This window comes from Ovis aries, chromosome 3 (assembly GCF_016772045.2).
Source record: "Ovis aries strain OAR_USU_Benz2616 breed Rambouillet chromosome 3, ARS-UI_Ramb_v3.0, whole genome shotgun sequence".
Lineage (NCBI taxonomy): Eukaryota > Metazoa > Chordata > Mammalia > Artiodactyla > Bovidae > Ovis > Ovis aries.
The window spans coordinates 108,044,521-108,061,025 of NC_056056.1; the positions used below are offsets into that span (position 1 = coordinate 108,044,521).

Sequence of the window (16,505 nt, forward strand, 5' to 3'; positions counted from 1 at the left end):
AGGGTTATTTCCCTGTAGGTACCCAGGATCCCAGGGTGGACTTGCTTTATACTCTTAATTGGTTTTTATCTTTAAAAACTATTTCTAACCATTCAGAGGTGCTTTCCGAATGAACTGAGGTTTTCAAAATGGGAGCCTTTACAGTGCTGGTATCAGAGAGGAGAGCCCTCCTGTCGTTTTTTTGTGCGCCCTGATGAGCAGAAAGCACAAGGCAGTCTTCAACTGGGTTAGCCATCTAGTGTGATTTTCATAGATTTTATTGTAATCTGCTTGTTTTGTTTCTGTCCTCTTACCACAAACCAATAGAGCATGTAGAGCTTTAGTGTATCTTTCAAATTGTCATAATTAATATAATTGTTTTCATAATATCAAAGAAATGGGATAGGCAATGTAGAACGAAGGGGTTAGGGGGTTGTTGTTGTTCAGTAGCTTGATTGTGTCCAACTCTTTGTGACACCATGGACTGCGGCATGCCAGGCTTCCCTGTCCATCACCATCCCCCGGAGCCTGTCCAAACATGTCTATTGAGTCATTGGTGCCATCCAACCATCTCATCCTCTGTCACCCCCTTTTCCTCTTGCCTTCAGTCTTTTCCAGCATCAGGGTCTTTTCCAGAGTCAGTTCTTCACATCAGGCAGCCAAAGTTTTGGGGATTCAGTTTCAGCATCAGTCCTTCCAATGAGTATTCAGGGTTGATTTCCTTTAGGATTGACTTTAGCTTGATTTCCTTGCAGTCCAAAGGACTGTCAAGAGTTCTCCAGCACCACAGTTCAAAAGCATCAATTTTTTGACACTCAGCCTTCTTTATGGTCTGGCTCTCACATCTGTACACAACTTCTGGAAAAACCATAGGTTTGACTATCAATAAAAAGCTGTAGTATGAACCAATTCTATAATGCTAGTCAATGGGCTAAATTGGCAGTGTGTTCACTGACCACATACACACAGAAAGTATTCTTATCTAGGTGTGTCTTTAGAAAGATATCAAGTGATACATGGTAAGCATCACTATATTTTTATATTTTTTAGCAGCTTCATTGAGGTATATTTTACATAAAATAAAATTTACCCTTTGTAACTGTACAAGTCAGTGATGTTAGTAAATTTATAGAATTGTGTAACCATCAAAACAATTCAGTTTGACAACATTTCTATCACTACAGAAAGCTTTCTTTTGCTCCTTTATAATCAATCCTTGTTCCTATCCTTAGCGCTGGGAAACCACTGATTCGCTTTCTGTCTATAGGTTTTCCTTCTTTGGGCTTCACGTAAATAGACACACGAAATGTGTGACAGTCTTTCACAATCTGATGTCTTTTAAAAGAGTTTATTTCTTATCAAGGCCACATTCGGTTTGGAATATTAGATAAGTTTTGCGTGTACAACCTTACATTTCTATTTCTGTGTGCAGTCTAGTGTGCTCACCACCAAAAGTTTACAGTGTAGCCTTCTGTGCATTTGAGCTTTCTTATCCTAATTTGGGCTCTGAATTTAAACCCTTAAATTTTGTTCACCTTTCTTTCCATTTTAATGAATGTCTTGTTCCCCTGGAAACCATCATTCGTGAGTATATTCTAGTTATCAGAAGCCACAAATGTGATCGCTGTTAACAGTGCATGTCATTCAACTGTCAAGAGTTTTAGAACCTTGATTACATTGTTTCTGGAACGTCCTTAAAAATAAAAGGAAGCCCTGCTTGGGCTGAAAAGTCCTGTCGCCTCAATACTTAGTTGACTCTTTCTGTTACCTCTTTAGAGAGATCTGGCTTCACGGTGAGGCCCGTGGCCGGGTACCTGAGTCCTCGGGACTTCCTGGCAGGACTGGCCTACAGAGTGTTCCACTGCACGCAGTACGTCCGCCACGGCTCGGACCCCCTCTACACCCCGGAGCCGTGAGTACTCGTGCGGGGAGCCCGGGTGGGGCGGAGACCACCGCGCTGGGACGGCGGTCAGCGCCCACTTTATCCGAGAGGACTGGGTCCAGGAACCCTACAGACCACTGTTCCTCGGGCCACCAAGCTCATCACTTTGCTTTTGATGCTGTTTTACCTGAATAGTCTTGTGATTAACGGATGGTCAAGGTCTTCGCTAGGGAGCAGAGAGCCTCGGAGGTTCAGGCACTAAAGTAGCTGATGACAGCGGAGGTGCCAGGGGTCAGAGCTGAGTCTCTGAAGCGCCTACCCCCCCCCCCCCCCCCCAGGGGACCTGATGCTCACTGACAGGTGGGTCCCTCTAGGGTGACTACATGGTATTTATTTTTATGTTTTATTTTTAGCTCCTTTCAGCTTCCCTGAAAATGTTTTCAGGGTAAACAAAGGTTACTTATAGGACTCCAGACATTTGGGAAAGAAACACTTGTTAGAGTGGATAAGTGCTCAAAGAATTGCTGTTCCAGTTGGATAGGCAATCTCTAAATCTAGCCCAGAGGGTTTACAAATGGCCCTGTTTACAAATAGCAGGCACTTTGTTAGCTCTGTTTGAATAACCGGCCCTCCTGAGACCTGTGATAGCGTGCCAATAGGTATGCAGAGAGAGGCCAAAGAAATGAGATTTTAGCCACAGAGGTCTATAGAATTGGGGGAATAATGTGTTATATTTTTACCAAAGTACTTGCTGCCAATTCATTCAGCAAACATTTATGTGCAATGCTAGCAGGGAGGTGCAGTGGATTCAAAGATGAATGAAATATAGCAGCTGCTTTTTAATTTTTTTGTTAAAGCCTCTGACTTTTCTGGCAGGAGAGATAGAAACATAAACAACTATGAAAGAGTATGGTGAGGGGGTATATGTGCAGGGTGTCAGAGGAGCAAAGAGGAGGGAGCCGTCCTGAGAGGCTTTTCAGAGGAAATGTGAGATGAGTAGGGGTCCAGAAGAGTGGACAGGAATTTCTCTTTGGATAAGCAAAGGGGGGTGAGGGGGAAGCTTTCAAGTCAAGGAAACAGCTGCCTTTTCCTTGATATGGAGGCAGGAAGAGGCAGAAATGAGCAAGGCTGATTCCTTCAGAGTGGTCACAACGCAGGCATGTGTTAGGGGTGAAATTATTCTTCTGTTCACAATTTTGATGTTCAGTCGCTCAGTCCTGAAGCCACTACCTAAAATGTTAGTAGCAATGTGAGCATTCCCTGTGTCTTCCTCCCCTCCCCTCCCTCTCTCTCAAAATAAAACATGAACACCCAGTGTAAAAAAATAAAAAAACACTTCAGGGAGGAGCATTTGTCCACCATTTGGAGAGAAAGGTGAGGAGGGGAGCAGACAGCGTGTGGCAGATGCTGGTCCTGCTTGAGGGGCTGCTGCTGCGGGCGCTGGTGGCTCAGACCCCCCAGCAAGGCATCAGGTGTCGGGGCTCCTCGTAAACGCCTGGCACCATGCTGCACGGTCTCTGTACCATTTTAACTGTCGACTCCCCAAAAGCTGGCGCTCGTAGTCTATCAGCTGCCTCCAAAGCCGATGTTGGGCCTGATGACAGGCCTCCGGGCTTTCACCCAGCTGTAGGCCTCCAGCAGGCACACATTATGAAATTTCATCAGGTACGTGATACAGGGCGTGGCGGAGCGGCTGACCCCCGCAGAGCAGGGCACCAGGGTGGCCCTGTGTTTCTTTGCGACCCCATGGACTGCAGCACACCAGGCTTCCCTGTACTTCATCATCTCCCAGGGTTTGCTCAAACTCATGTCCTCTCATTGGATGGTGTCATCCAACCATCTCATCCTCTGCCACCCTCTTCTCCTTTTACCTTCAGTCTTTCCCAGCATCAGGGTCTTTTCCAATGAGTCGGCTCTTCACATCAGGTGGCCAGAGTATTGGAGTTTCAGCTTCAACATCAGTCCTTTCAGTGAATATTCAGGGTTGCTTTCCTTTAGGATGGATAGGATCAACTGGTCCACAATGTAAACAGTCATTTGTCAAAATAGGGCATTTGGACTTAATTCTGTGGGCAGCAGAGAGCTATCCAAGGCTCCTCAGCCTGATGAAGTCATCGTGTTTAAAGAAGCTGACAGGGGTGAGGGCTGGGACACATGGAGCATGAACTCGCTGGGAGACTGGCTGGAGGTCCCGTTGCAGGGAAGGAGTACCAATGTAAGGCATCAGTAGGACAGCAGGAGAGGACAGCTGCGTGGAACGCATCGTTAAGATGGAATTTACAGTATTTGCGACTGTAATGAGGGTGAGACGGTCCCTAAGGCACTGCTCAGGCCTTTCGATTGGGAAGCTGGGTGGGTAGTTGTTTCTACTAACACTGGAAAATATCAGAAGGGGCTTAGGCTTGGAGGAAAGAGGGGAGGAAAGAGGAAAACAAGAGGGAGATTTGAATTTGGAGCGTCCTCTCTTGGAGAGGCCCTTGGAAGGGACCTCCAGACAGAGGAGCTCCTGGCGGTTGGGAGTCAGAGCTGAGAGGTCAGAAGTGAATTTTAACTCCCGCTGTTGATCTCGGTGTTCTCTTCTTTCACAGCTGCTAAATGAAAGCATGGACATTTGAGATTCGCTAACTTGGGATTGTTTGTACAGGCTCATTTTTGTGAGTTTTATTTATTTTAAAAGTTACTCGTATTTTTAATTTTTTTTTTTTTTTAGCCAAGCCACATAGCATGAGGATCTTAGTTCCCTGAGCAGGGATTGAACCTGTGCACTTGCATTGGAAGCTCGTGGTCTTAACCACTGGCCCACCAGGGAAGTCCCCTATTTCGTGGGTTTTATATCATTCATTTGTCTCTTAGATGACGATGATGATTTATGTGTAGGTGGTGCGTGTCCACGATCCAGCATTCAGAGCTTACAGAAGGGCCCACTGTGAACAGTGACTGTTTCCCTTCCCCTGCTCCTTGACCCCCGCTGCGTCCTCCCCAGCAGCAGCCACTGCTGCCTCTTTCCACTGCATCCTTCCAGGAATACACTGTGCAGACACAGTGCTCTGCAAAGATCCCTTCAATCCTCACGTCTTGCAGAGTCCCAGAGCTCTTCCCAGCCACATGCTGTAGTTTAAATCTATGAAATTCTGTTTCCTGCCTGTCAAGCGAGTGTATGTTCCTCGGTTCTGTCTTGTCACAACAAAGATTTGGAGTGACGGACATTGAAGCCCTTGGTGTGTCACAGCTCTCGGGTCTTGGACAGACTGTGTTACAGCTCTTAGACAAATCAGTGTTAACAGCTCTGTTTTATTTGGATAATAGCAAGAGAATCCATCCTTGAGGTGTGAGGGCATGCTGACTCAAAGATGCAAAGAGAAGAGAGCGGGAGAGCGTGCCAGCACGTGGGTGGGGGGGTTTGGGGTTTTGGGGGGGTGGGAGGGAGGGAGAGGGGGAGAGAGCCCTTTGGCTCCTCTTTTTATGTTTTCCCCTTCCCCTGGGCCTGCCCTATGCAAACTGGGCTTGGCCAGGAGTGCTGTTCTGCCTGAAGTCCTCACTCTGGTCCTCGGACCTTCCTTTGTTCTATTTTTGCGGGCTTTTCCCTTCCTTGTCTTTTAGCCACCACCATTTTGGACTCCTGTTTCCTGTTCTACCTACCTAACACTGCCCAAGCACTTTCACAGGCATTGTCTTTTAAATACAATCCCATTTCCTCAGTTGAGAACCGACAAGAGGGCAGTTTTCCAGTTTGCGGAGTTCAACGTGACCTCTGTGTTTGGTGCTTGTACCCTGCTTCCAAATAACTGCTTCTAGCTGCTGAACTGTTGTGGTGGAGGCAGCGCTAATGAGACGAAGGTGAGCCCGGAAGACACAGCTAGCAAAGAGAATGGAAGCAGCAAAAATACGGTCTCTGAAAAACAGCTTTGTTTTCCTTTTTGGTCTGGGTAGACTGTACTTTGATATCCCCACTCCCAGCACATGATTGGGCTTCAAGCATGGCTTGTTTTTACCATTTTACATTTTAAAACTCCAGTGGCTCTAAGCCCACCAGGAACTGGGACTTGAATTTAAAATGGCAACAGCAATTAGGGTTTGTCCCCTGGGGAGTGTTCTGGCCTGGGGGACAGTAGAGGAGAGGGGCCTGGAGAATCAGCGATTCCAGTTCAGGAAGAGGAGGGAGGAGCTGCTTTTCCATGCATTTCTACCTGGACTGAAAGGCTACTGATTCTGCCTGAAGGGAGGCAGTGTTCTGGCTCTTTCTCCCTTGGAGCACTGCCCCAGGCAGGGATTCTGCACCTCCTTGATCAGCCTACTTTGATCAGCAAGCACCTTTGTCACTAATCTAGTATTGATGTTTACAAACGATTTCCTTAAAAAGAAATCAGTTGGGTCAAATTCAAGGTTATTGCAGTGATAGTGCCCTTCTCACTCCATGGAATGAGGGAAAGAAGCCGAGCTCCAAGCTGCATGGGTGTGTGAGCATCACACCTGTGGGTGGGGGCAGGACAAAGTGTGAGAAGCCCCACAGTCGCCTGGCCTCCTCTTTGCCTCTCTGAGGAGTCCCTGTGGGCTGTGTCACCTTGCACCCTCTGGCCATCTCATCTTTTAGAACAGGGTTTCTTAACCTTGGCAATATTGATATTTTGAGCTGAATAATGCTTTGTTGTGGGCGGCTGTCCTGTGTATTGTAGAATGTTTAGCAACATCCCTTGCCTCTGCCCGCTAAATGTCAAGCGTAGGCTCCCACCCCTGCCAGATGTGACAACCACAGTTGTCTCCAGACATTGCCAAATGTCCCCAGGGGGCAACATCTTGCCCAGTGGGAGCCACTGTTTGAGAAGGAGATGTTTGACAGGTCATGTTAACATGGCTACTCTGTCTGACAGTTACTGTAGGCTTTGTTCCCTTTCTAAAACACCAGTGTGAGTAGAGCATTCTCATGTTTAACCTCTGTTGGTTCCCTGTTACATTCAGGGGGAAAATGTCTGCGATCATCAAATCACATCTTCTGTCTCTCTTTCTGCCCCTTCTAAAACCTTATGCTCCAGCCGCACTAGACTTCTCACCATCCTGGGGCCCTGCTGGCTCTTGCCTCCATCTCTTTGCACAGGTGGTTCATTAGCCCTGGAATGATTCTTGCGAGATCATTTTAGGTCTCAGGATTAAGACTCGATTGCACCCTTTTCTGTGAAGGCTTTCCCAGGCAGCACTGGGTATTCCTGTAGCGTTTTGCCTTACTTCTGTTCTAGCGCTCGCAGCACTGCACGGGAATTATTTGTTCATGTGTCGGTCTCCTTCATCAGACTGTAATTAACTCAAGGCCAGCTGGCAAAGGCAACAGAGGAACAAGAGATCCAGACTGAGTTTGGAGTGGATCCCCAAACCTGGCATGTAGAGTGAAAGCTGAGGCCAAAGTGGGTTGGAGCCGTGAGTGCCGCTGCTACCGGGAGGTGCCCGATTAGGCAGACATATGCAGAGTGCCAGGCTCCGTCCAAGATCTGTGGAGAGAGGGGCCCAGGGCAGGCCTGGCGGTGCCCTGTGTGCTGAGAGCGCCCCCTGCAAGGCTGCAGATCCTCCACCCCTCCCGCAGCTTCACTCTGATTTCAGGAACTGTAGCTGGACTCCCCTCCCTCAATAAGTCGCTTTTATATAGTCAGTGTCTTCAGGTAAACTCAGGAACCATTAATGAGGGAATTTTAGACATCACTTGAAGCTTTGAAGGTAGCCCATTTGGACCATTTGGAAGAGTCTTCTCTCTAAATCACACCCAGGACGGGCAGCTTGCTCGGTTCATCGGTTTTGCTTTGAGAATGTACATTGTTTCAAATGACAACACTGGTTGTTCACTGTGCAGCTGAAGGAGTGGAGGTAAAGGAAATGAGAAGGTTGTTCCCATCTCCCCTTCATGAAAATGGGACAGAGAGAGAGAAAGAGAAAGAAAAGGAGACCCAACCACATGGTGCTAAGAAGATATTTCCCTCTTTGGGTTAAAAAAAAACCCCGAATTTAGTTTCACCTTAAAGGCAGGAAAGCTCACTGCCCTCCTTTAAAAAGCAGCGTCAGTCTGTGAAGGGCTCTGAGTTCTCTATGAACGTCTGAAATGTGACATGAAGAAGAGATGCTCTGAGATTGTGTCTGCCAGTGTTGGTGTAGGTCCCTGCAGGACTGTCCTGTGTGTGGACGTGTTGTCTACGTCTAAGTGACTGGAAAGAGCATTAGAGACATCTCTGGACTTGTTTCTAGAAGATTCTTGCTGGAGAGGGACACTGGAGGTTCAGTGCAGGAAAGTCTTGGGTAGTGCTGGCCGCGTTTGAAGTGAGTGGAGGAGCATCTCTGCATCTGTCTCTAGAAGATTCTTGCTGGAGAGGGGCGGTGGAGACGCAGTGCAGGAGAGTCTAGGGCACGCTGCAGGGAGAAGCGAGCTGGAGGGAGGGATCTTGCCCTGGTCGCGTTTCTGATGGCAGCTTTCAGAGGTGTTGTGGGTTTTCAGCTGCTATATGTCTCCCCCTTCTTCCTAGGTCTGCTTCAGTGCATTTGGTTTTTCTTCCCCAGTCACTTCCTTTTAGGGGGTCTGTGGCTTCTGTTCTTCATAGTTGAAACAGACTTCTTGACTGTGTGTTATGCCAGGTGGTATTGAATTCTTGCTCACTGAATTTGCTTGTGCATGTATACTTGTCTATATGATCTTCAATTTTATCTGTAGTCCTGATGGCCAGTGGTATCTCAGAAATGTAGAGCTCTTTAATGAGAAATATGGTTTAAGAAAACCATATTCTCCTGGGGCCATATCTCATGCTTTTCTTCAGAAACTGTGTGGACTGACTGAGGTCTAGGAAATGAAGGAAGGAGAAGCAAGAAGGGCCTGTTTTTTTGTTTGTTTTTGACAAAATATTTATTTGGCTTTGTTATGTGGGATCTTTACATCGTGTGAGATCTTTCTTGAGGCTCATGGGCTCTGTAGTTGCCCTGCGAGGGCTTAGTTGCCCCATGGCAGCTGGAACCTTAGTTCCCCAACTAGGGATCAAGCCTGTGTCCCCTGCATTGCAAGGTGGACTCTTAACGACTGGGCCACCAGGTAAGGCCCAAGAAGGTCCTATTTTCTAAAGTATTATGACTTAGTCTTGTTTTCTCCAGTATAGGCCAAACCCACCCATCTGTATTTCTGGATGGAGACCAGAGGTGGCCCGATAGTTCAAGGTTCTGCATGTTAGAAACCTAAAGTATTGCCCAGAGCAATGCTGAAGCACAGATCCATAGCACAGCACTCTGACCCCTTCTCCTTTGCTCAGGGAGAAGACCGGCATTTTCCGCATAACACACGTTTTTCATTGTCAGTTCTTAGAGGTCAAACCAGTACAGTGTCTGTCTTGCCAAGTAATAGTGCAGTTTTTGCACCAGAAATCCCTTTAAAAAATGTTTTAATGAAGACATTTAAAAAGATTTCTTCTGTTTTGTTTTCAAATGTTGTGCTGAATATACTAGTAACAAAAATATCCTTGGCACAGCATAGTATAAGCTTATTCAGTCAGGGAGCCCCCATGCAGGGCTGCGTTGATGACTGATGAGTCAGCACATGCTGATGTGAGTCTGTCCTGCTCTTTCCCCGTGTGTCCCTTTTCAAATCAGAGAGCAAACCTTCCCTGCTAGGAAATAATTCATGACACCATGGACTCACACTGCAGCGTTTATTGTCATAATATCGCTCAACGCATTTGCATTCAGAAAAATATTTCTTGTCACAGTTGAACATATCAGGGGCAGTTAATGTTATTTTAAAATATAACGGTTTTAAAGTTTAAAAAAGGTTTTGCAGTCAGGTGATTTTTCTTATAATTGCTACTGTGTTTCAATTTTATAAGAAAAATAAAAGTGAATTATTTCTAACGCTGGTTTTCATCTGTTTCCAAGCCGAGTCAGTGAACTTTATGCTTAGCCCTTGTGTGTTACAACAGAACCCTCTCTAACACGGGCACACGGGCAGATGGCATTCATCTCTGTTCTTGTGGCTCAGACGTCAATCCTCATTTGTTAACTAACGGTATCAGCAGCTGAAGACGTAGGCTTTCACACTGATAGGAAACTTGACCACCCCTCTCTGGATCAAACAGTTTCCTTTCATTGGACCTTTCCTTTCCCAGCTTTCCCTCCTTGCTGTCTGAGACATCCTGGGCCTGTGAGTTTGTCTGATTTAAGGCCTGACTGTCCTGGGTGTTTTTAATATCAGGGCTTGCTGAAGTCAAGTCTGGGCATGGTCTTCCTGGTGAGCTGGGAAGATGAGCCAGAGCTTTATAGGATTGAACCTTCATCCCTGTGAGCTCTTGTTTAGCTTCCAATTGCCCTCCCCCGCAGATCAGCCTCATCTCTGCCAAGTGTGATGCCAAGCTTCCTGCCCCGCCAACTGGCTCCCTCCACAGTTCTGTCATCATTTTTGCTGTTCAGGATAGCAGAGCAGCATCGCACCAGTGATTCTCAGAGAATGGCTCGTTCTCAGAAAGCTGAGCCCATCTGGCCTTCCTTTCCTGAGTTTTAACCAGGAGCTCACACTCCGAGCTTAGCAACCATCTCCTCCCTCAGAAGAAATTTGGTTTGGGCTATACACAAGGCTTCCCTGGGGGCCCAGATGGTAAAGAATCTGCCTGCAGTGCGGGAGACCTGGGTTCAGTCCCTGGGTCGGAAAGATCCCCTGGAGGAGGGCATGGCAACCCACTCCAGTGCTCTTGCCTGGAGAATTCTATGGACAGAGGAGCCTGATGGGCTATAGTTCATGGGGTCGCAAAGAGCTGGACATGACTGAGCAACTGACACACACTCGGGGTCAGGTAGAATGTTAGAGGCCCCAAACCTGGCCCCTTCCATTCTCCAACATAGACAAGTTCAAACACAATAGCAGCAGAAGCAATTAAATATATATATGTATGTGTATATTATTACTGACAGCAAACATGTCTATATCAACTATTATATGCCAGGCACTATATTAAGCATTGTAAGTGGATGAACTCAGTACTCACAACAACCCTCTAAGTTCTGAGTTACTTTTATTACTCTGAATGTATGGATGAGGCAATTGAGGCACAGAAAGGTTAAGTAACTTGTTCAAGGTCACACAGCTGGTAAGTAGGGGAGTCAGGATTTGAACTCAGGGAGTAGTGCCAGCATCTGTGGGAATAACCACCATTCTGTATTAAGCTAACCCCACAAGAGGGGGCACTACTGTTAAAGAACCCACCTGCCAATACGGGTTCTTATGTCAGGAGACATAAGAGACGTGGCTTTGATCCCTCGGTCGAGAACATCCCCTGGAGGAGAGCATGGCAATCCACTCCAGCATTCTTGCCTGGAGAATCCCATGGACAGAGGAGCTGGTGGACTACAGTCCATAGGGTCACAAAGAGTCAGACACGACTGAGGCGACTTAGCACACAAGCCCAGAAGAAAACTCAAAACTTGTATGTGTACTAAAGTTGAGTAGTTTCTCTCTCGATTTTCCAGTTACAGGTTTCATATAGCTAGTTGAGAGTGACGCTTTTTTTCTTTGCTCTGGCGGCCCTGCTGTGCCGGGACCCTTAGTGCTGGCTGTGTCTACTGGATGGTCTGTGCCTTGCTCTTCCATCCAGTGGGGTCCCAGCTACCAGGCTTTGTCAGGAGCCCACTCTCTCCTTTGATCTTCACGGGGCCCGTTAGCCCACCCCTTTATCAAGGGGGGCATCTTTTATTTCACGAGGAAGCAGGAGGGGAACTGCCTCACTCCAGAGCAGTGTTGCAGATGGGACAACGCTGTGTACATCCTGAGGCAGAAGGGCCTACGGACCACGTGTCCGCAATCCAGGCCCCACGGTCAGCTCTCAGTGTGACTGTTGGCAAACCACTTAACCCCCCTGTGTGAGGGCTGATGAAGTAAGGCTTTGATCTTCGCAGAGAAAAAGGCTTTATAGAAAGTACCAAATAAGTCCACTCTTCCCTTGGCACCTCTTAAATTCATGTGGAGACTGATGTGTTCTGAAACATTCCAGTCACTCTTAGTTACAAGGACATGTTCCTAGACCCAGCCTCCCAAGTTCTCAGTCATTGTATTTTGTCTGGTTTTGTGAGGTGCCTCAAAGCAAAAAATAAGCCCCAGGAATCTTTATGCAAGCCTTTTGTCTCAAAAGCTCTGAGCATTCTAACAACAGACATTCTATGAACTCCACCACCACCCCACACAACCCTATACATTATTTAAAACCTGTGCGTTTTGAAACCAAACTTGTGCCTGAGTGCCTGCTAGAACGCTGTTGTTCTCTTAGGCTATTAATGGTAGTGACTTTTGGGGGTAAAGCTTTCAGTTGTAGGAATGTATATATTTTAGCAGATTCAAAGCAGGATTTCTTTTTTCCCCATCACTCCACTCCCACCAAGGTTTGCCTTCCTTGTGTGGTGTGTGTCATCCGAAATTAGCGCTCATAAAGCACCCACAGCAGACTCAGAAGTCATACTCCCTCAGTGCCAGGTCACAGGGAGAAGCTCATTTATTTACCTTCAGGCGTGGAAGATGGAGATGATCTGGGAAAAAATTTTTAAGGAATGTTTGCTTTTTAAGATTGCACATTCAGAACAAATTCAAATTCAAAGGAAAGGAGGAGGTAACCTTGTACCTCTTCACGACCGTGCAGAGAAACAGGTGGAGAAGCCCCAGAGGGAAAGAGAGATCTGACATGTCTTCTGTCAGCTTGCGTCATTCTGCTTGTGGCTATGAGGTAGGCAGGACTGTCGCCATTTTACAGGTGGTAATTCCAGAGGTTAGTGAGGTCAGGTCATTCCCCTATGTACGCACAACTTGCTGTTTGCTTGCTACGTCGTGTCCAGCTCTTTGTGACCCCATGGACTGCAGCATGCTAGGCTTCCCTATCCTTTCTATCTCCCAGAGCTTGCTCAAACTCATGTCCATTGAGTCAGTGATGCCATCCAACCATCTTATCCTCTGTCGTCCCCTTCTCCTCCTGCCCTCAGTCTTTCCCAGCATCAGGGTCTTTTCCAATGAGTCAGCTCTTCGCATCAGGTGGCCAACGTATTAAAGCTTCAGCATCAGGACAGTTGACTAGAAAATAGCGAAACCAAGATTAAGTCCAGAACCCTTATGATACCTTGGAGATTAGGAAAACTATGCTTGGGGTTCCTGTGGATTTACCTCTCTGTGGTGCAACAGGGCCCCTCCAGCTTTGCTTTATTCTGTTAAGGTCAGAAAGCAGTTGCTGAACATCTAATGTGTGCCTGGCTTTCCTACGCACCAGGGACCCAAAAATGAACATGGCGTGACCTCTGTCCTGGAGAAACTTACTGCTGCTTGTCGAAGTGATAAAATAGATTCAAAAAGGACAAAACCTAAGAACTCCAGGAGATAAGGACCCTTATAACCTCCAGTTTATAGATGAAAAAACAATACATCTGTGCCGTCCAACGTGGTAGAGATGTGACTATCTAAGTTTATTAATTAAAATGAAATAGAACCATGAGTTGAGTTCCTCAGTAGTGCTGGTCACGTTTAAGATGTTCAGTAGTCCCCTGTAACAAGTGGCTGTTGTACGGGGTGATGCGGATACAGAATATTTCCGTCACTGCAGGAAACCCTGTTGTACCACGCTGCTCTAAGCCACTTTGTCAGCACAGGAACGTGCAACATGGGCTTGTTCTGACTCCAGATTATAAACTGATAACCATTATGTTACATTGCTTCCCTAATATCTAGTGAAAATTTGGGGAGAGGAAGCAGACAGGGGAAGAGTTAGAAATCCCTTTTTATTCAGGAATTAAGAAATATTTAAGATGATGGGGAACAGGAGACGTAAGTACAGATTTCCCCTGAAGCTCTTTTGTGCTACCTGAAGAACTAGGAAAGATTTTTTTTACTGGATCAGGAAAGTTAGTACTTGCTGTTTATGGAACCATGAAGGGACTTTTGCTAAGAGTTATCCTAGGATTTTGTCTTATTTACTTTTAACCCTCAGTTCCTAACATATTACTTGATATTTAATAGCTGAACAATAAATGCTTCTTGAACTAAATTAAAAAAAATCAACTGTAATATCTTTTGCCCGTCTCAGAAGAATTGTTGTGAAGAAGAGTAATGATTCCTAGGGGGAAAAAAGGAAAGATTTCTGCAAGGGCAATATCCAGATGCTCAGCTTCATGAAAAGAGGGCCCCATATGAATATATCTCTGCTCTGACAGGGACATAAGAGGGAGTGATCATAAGAGCTGCCTAAACTCTGATCTGGGCCAGATTTTACAGTCTGCTATTTTAAAACTACAGAAACTCTGTATGTGGCTCTAAAATGAGAACGGAGAAAAATTGCCTCAATACCAAATTAGTTCCTGTTATTGTCTCTTTAGTGAAGTGAAAACAAAGTCACCCCTCCACCTCCCTCAGTGTGTCCCAGTGTGTTATCCCGGAGTACTTGCACTTACCCACCAAATGTTGTGTGAAAGCCGGGAAAACAACAACAACAACAACAACACTATTTTGGCTCCCAGCTCATCCGCCTGCTCTTTTCATCAATGCGGCCCTCCCCCACCCCCATCTTCCTTTCCTTCTCTTCAGGATTTAGCTGAAGTGTTGGCGCCTGTGTTATTTAGAACAAACAAAACCTATCAAAATAGGGTTTCAAAGACAGATGTGCTGATTGGGGATGGGAAGCAAATGCGGCATGCTCACTCACTTCCTAAAAGCTTTAATTTGCAGCAAAAATAAAAAGTTGTTCAACACCAGACAGGAGGAGTCAGCTTTGAAAAACTGACTGATAAGCGGAGAAGAAGCTAGATTTGTTTTGAATTTCTTTTTTCCGGCAGTAGTAATCACAACTTTCTTAGAATGGTTTAAGAATTCCCTTGGGGGCGTTTTGCCCAGGTCCCTTTGTAAGCTTTAGACTCCTAACAGGGCTTATCAGAGAAGATTCCAATTTAGAGCAGCAAAAAGTTTAGTGTCTGATATCAGCTCTAGCTTTTCTTTTTCTTCTTCTCTTTTTCAAAAGGAGACATGATGTTTTACAGTGTTAACACTTTTGAAAGTTCCTATATTTCCAGCGAACAGAGTGCTTTTGTGAAAAGGGCTCTGAGAAGCATTATTCAGGTGAAAATGCATCAAAGGGATGCGAGTTGAAAAGATAGAAGTTTGCCGATGTGGAGATTGAAGGCAGCATGTGCTGACAGGTGCAATTATAGCCAGATAATTGAATGTTTTAAGAGAGATGTGGTGCGATCAGGCAATAGTTATGAACTCGCATCGGAAATCCATTCATAATTAGATATTCAGGGATCCTGCTGTGGATGACACAACCAGTGTTGGGGCCATGAACTACTTTAGCTGCCGGACATAAAAGGGATTGCACTTTGTAAAGTAGTGTGAAATAGCATGATATCAGCCCTACAGAACTTAACTGATACAAAGTTTGGAGAGAAGGCTCAGCCTTCTCCCTCAGATTCCAATAGTCTGGAACCTCTTTCAGCCTCTGAGTTGGAAGTCAATGCAGCTTCCAAGTCCTTTGGTCTCAGAGAAACTAAACAAAATAACAACTTTTAAATTAGCAACATGGAACATCTCTCTTTGCTGGTTGAAGAGTTTCCAGGCACTTTAGTTACCTTTCTCTACACAATGTGCCTTAGCCAAAGAGCCTGGAATGAGACCAATCCAGTGTTTATTGCTGAGAATATTCCACCAAAGTCATAAAAGATAGCAGCTCTATTTATGGTCTTGGAATTTCGGTGCTAAAGAGCCTTGACTCAGTGAGAAGTGGGGTTACTATGTAAACTGCATCTCTGCTTGATCTGAACAGCAGTTTCTTCTAGGGGTCTCTATGTGGAAACTGAGCAGTGAAGAAAGTACAAACCAGCAGAACACAGAGCAATCATTTCTGCTCAGAACAGAGCAAAGGCATTCAGAATGTGTCATTAGTAAATCTGTGAGAATTCTGGCTTCAGGCCTTCATTCTTAATGAAAAAATATAACTTATTCTGCTGTGTTGTATGATTTTTTTCTTTCAAATTTTAATTTCTTTTCTCTTCTATGTATGGTTGGATTACCTTATCATTGTAATGCTATTAAAGACTCTTACGTTGACTCTGAGTTATAGGTTTCTGATAATGACACCTTAACTTGAAACCCAGGTGAGAGCTCCTTTTCTACCACAGAGAATTGGCTCCTTAAAGACTTTGGATCTCTCACATTTTCCTTCATTCTTTTTTAACTGCTACTTTTCACTTTCCCTGCTGCCTATAAGTGTTTGGACTCCATTGGTACCTCGGCAGATATTAATAGAAGACCGTCCTCATCAAGCATTTAACAAGCTCAAAAGTGAACCCAGTTTTGCACCAAAAATCCACCACCACAGCAACCATGACCTACCCTGGTCTCACGTTACAAAGACTTCTTCTCACATTAGTAAGACTTCTTTGGAAGTGAAGATGAAATTACTAATGGGATATGAAAACATTTAGCATCATACTCAGCACATAACAGGAGCCTACTATATGTTAGCTTTCTTTATTTCCTCCTGTCTCTAACTTCTTTGCAGGTAAAATGAGGGGTTCTAATAACATTTAAATTCCTCTTATGCACTAAAGTCCAGTGAGTCTGATTGTCTGCCTTAAGCAGTGTGATTGGAGAGTGACCGCCACAGTCTTCCACAAA

The 16,505-nt window shown here is 45.6% G+C and overlaps 1 protein-coding gene across 1 annotated transcript in view; it reads left to right on the top strand.

The window, feature by feature from the left end:
- TPH2 (tryptophan hydroxylase 2) overlaps nt 1-16,505 on the top strand; it is a 103,773-nt gene that overhangs the window by 36,297 nt on the left and 50,971 nt on the right. The window contains exon 7 of the mRNA XM_042246521.2: nt 1,756-1,891. Coding sequence (XP_042102455.2) covers nt 1,756-1,891 — 136 coding nt within the window. The remainder of the gene's footprint in view (nt 1-1,755; nt 1,892-16,505) is intronic.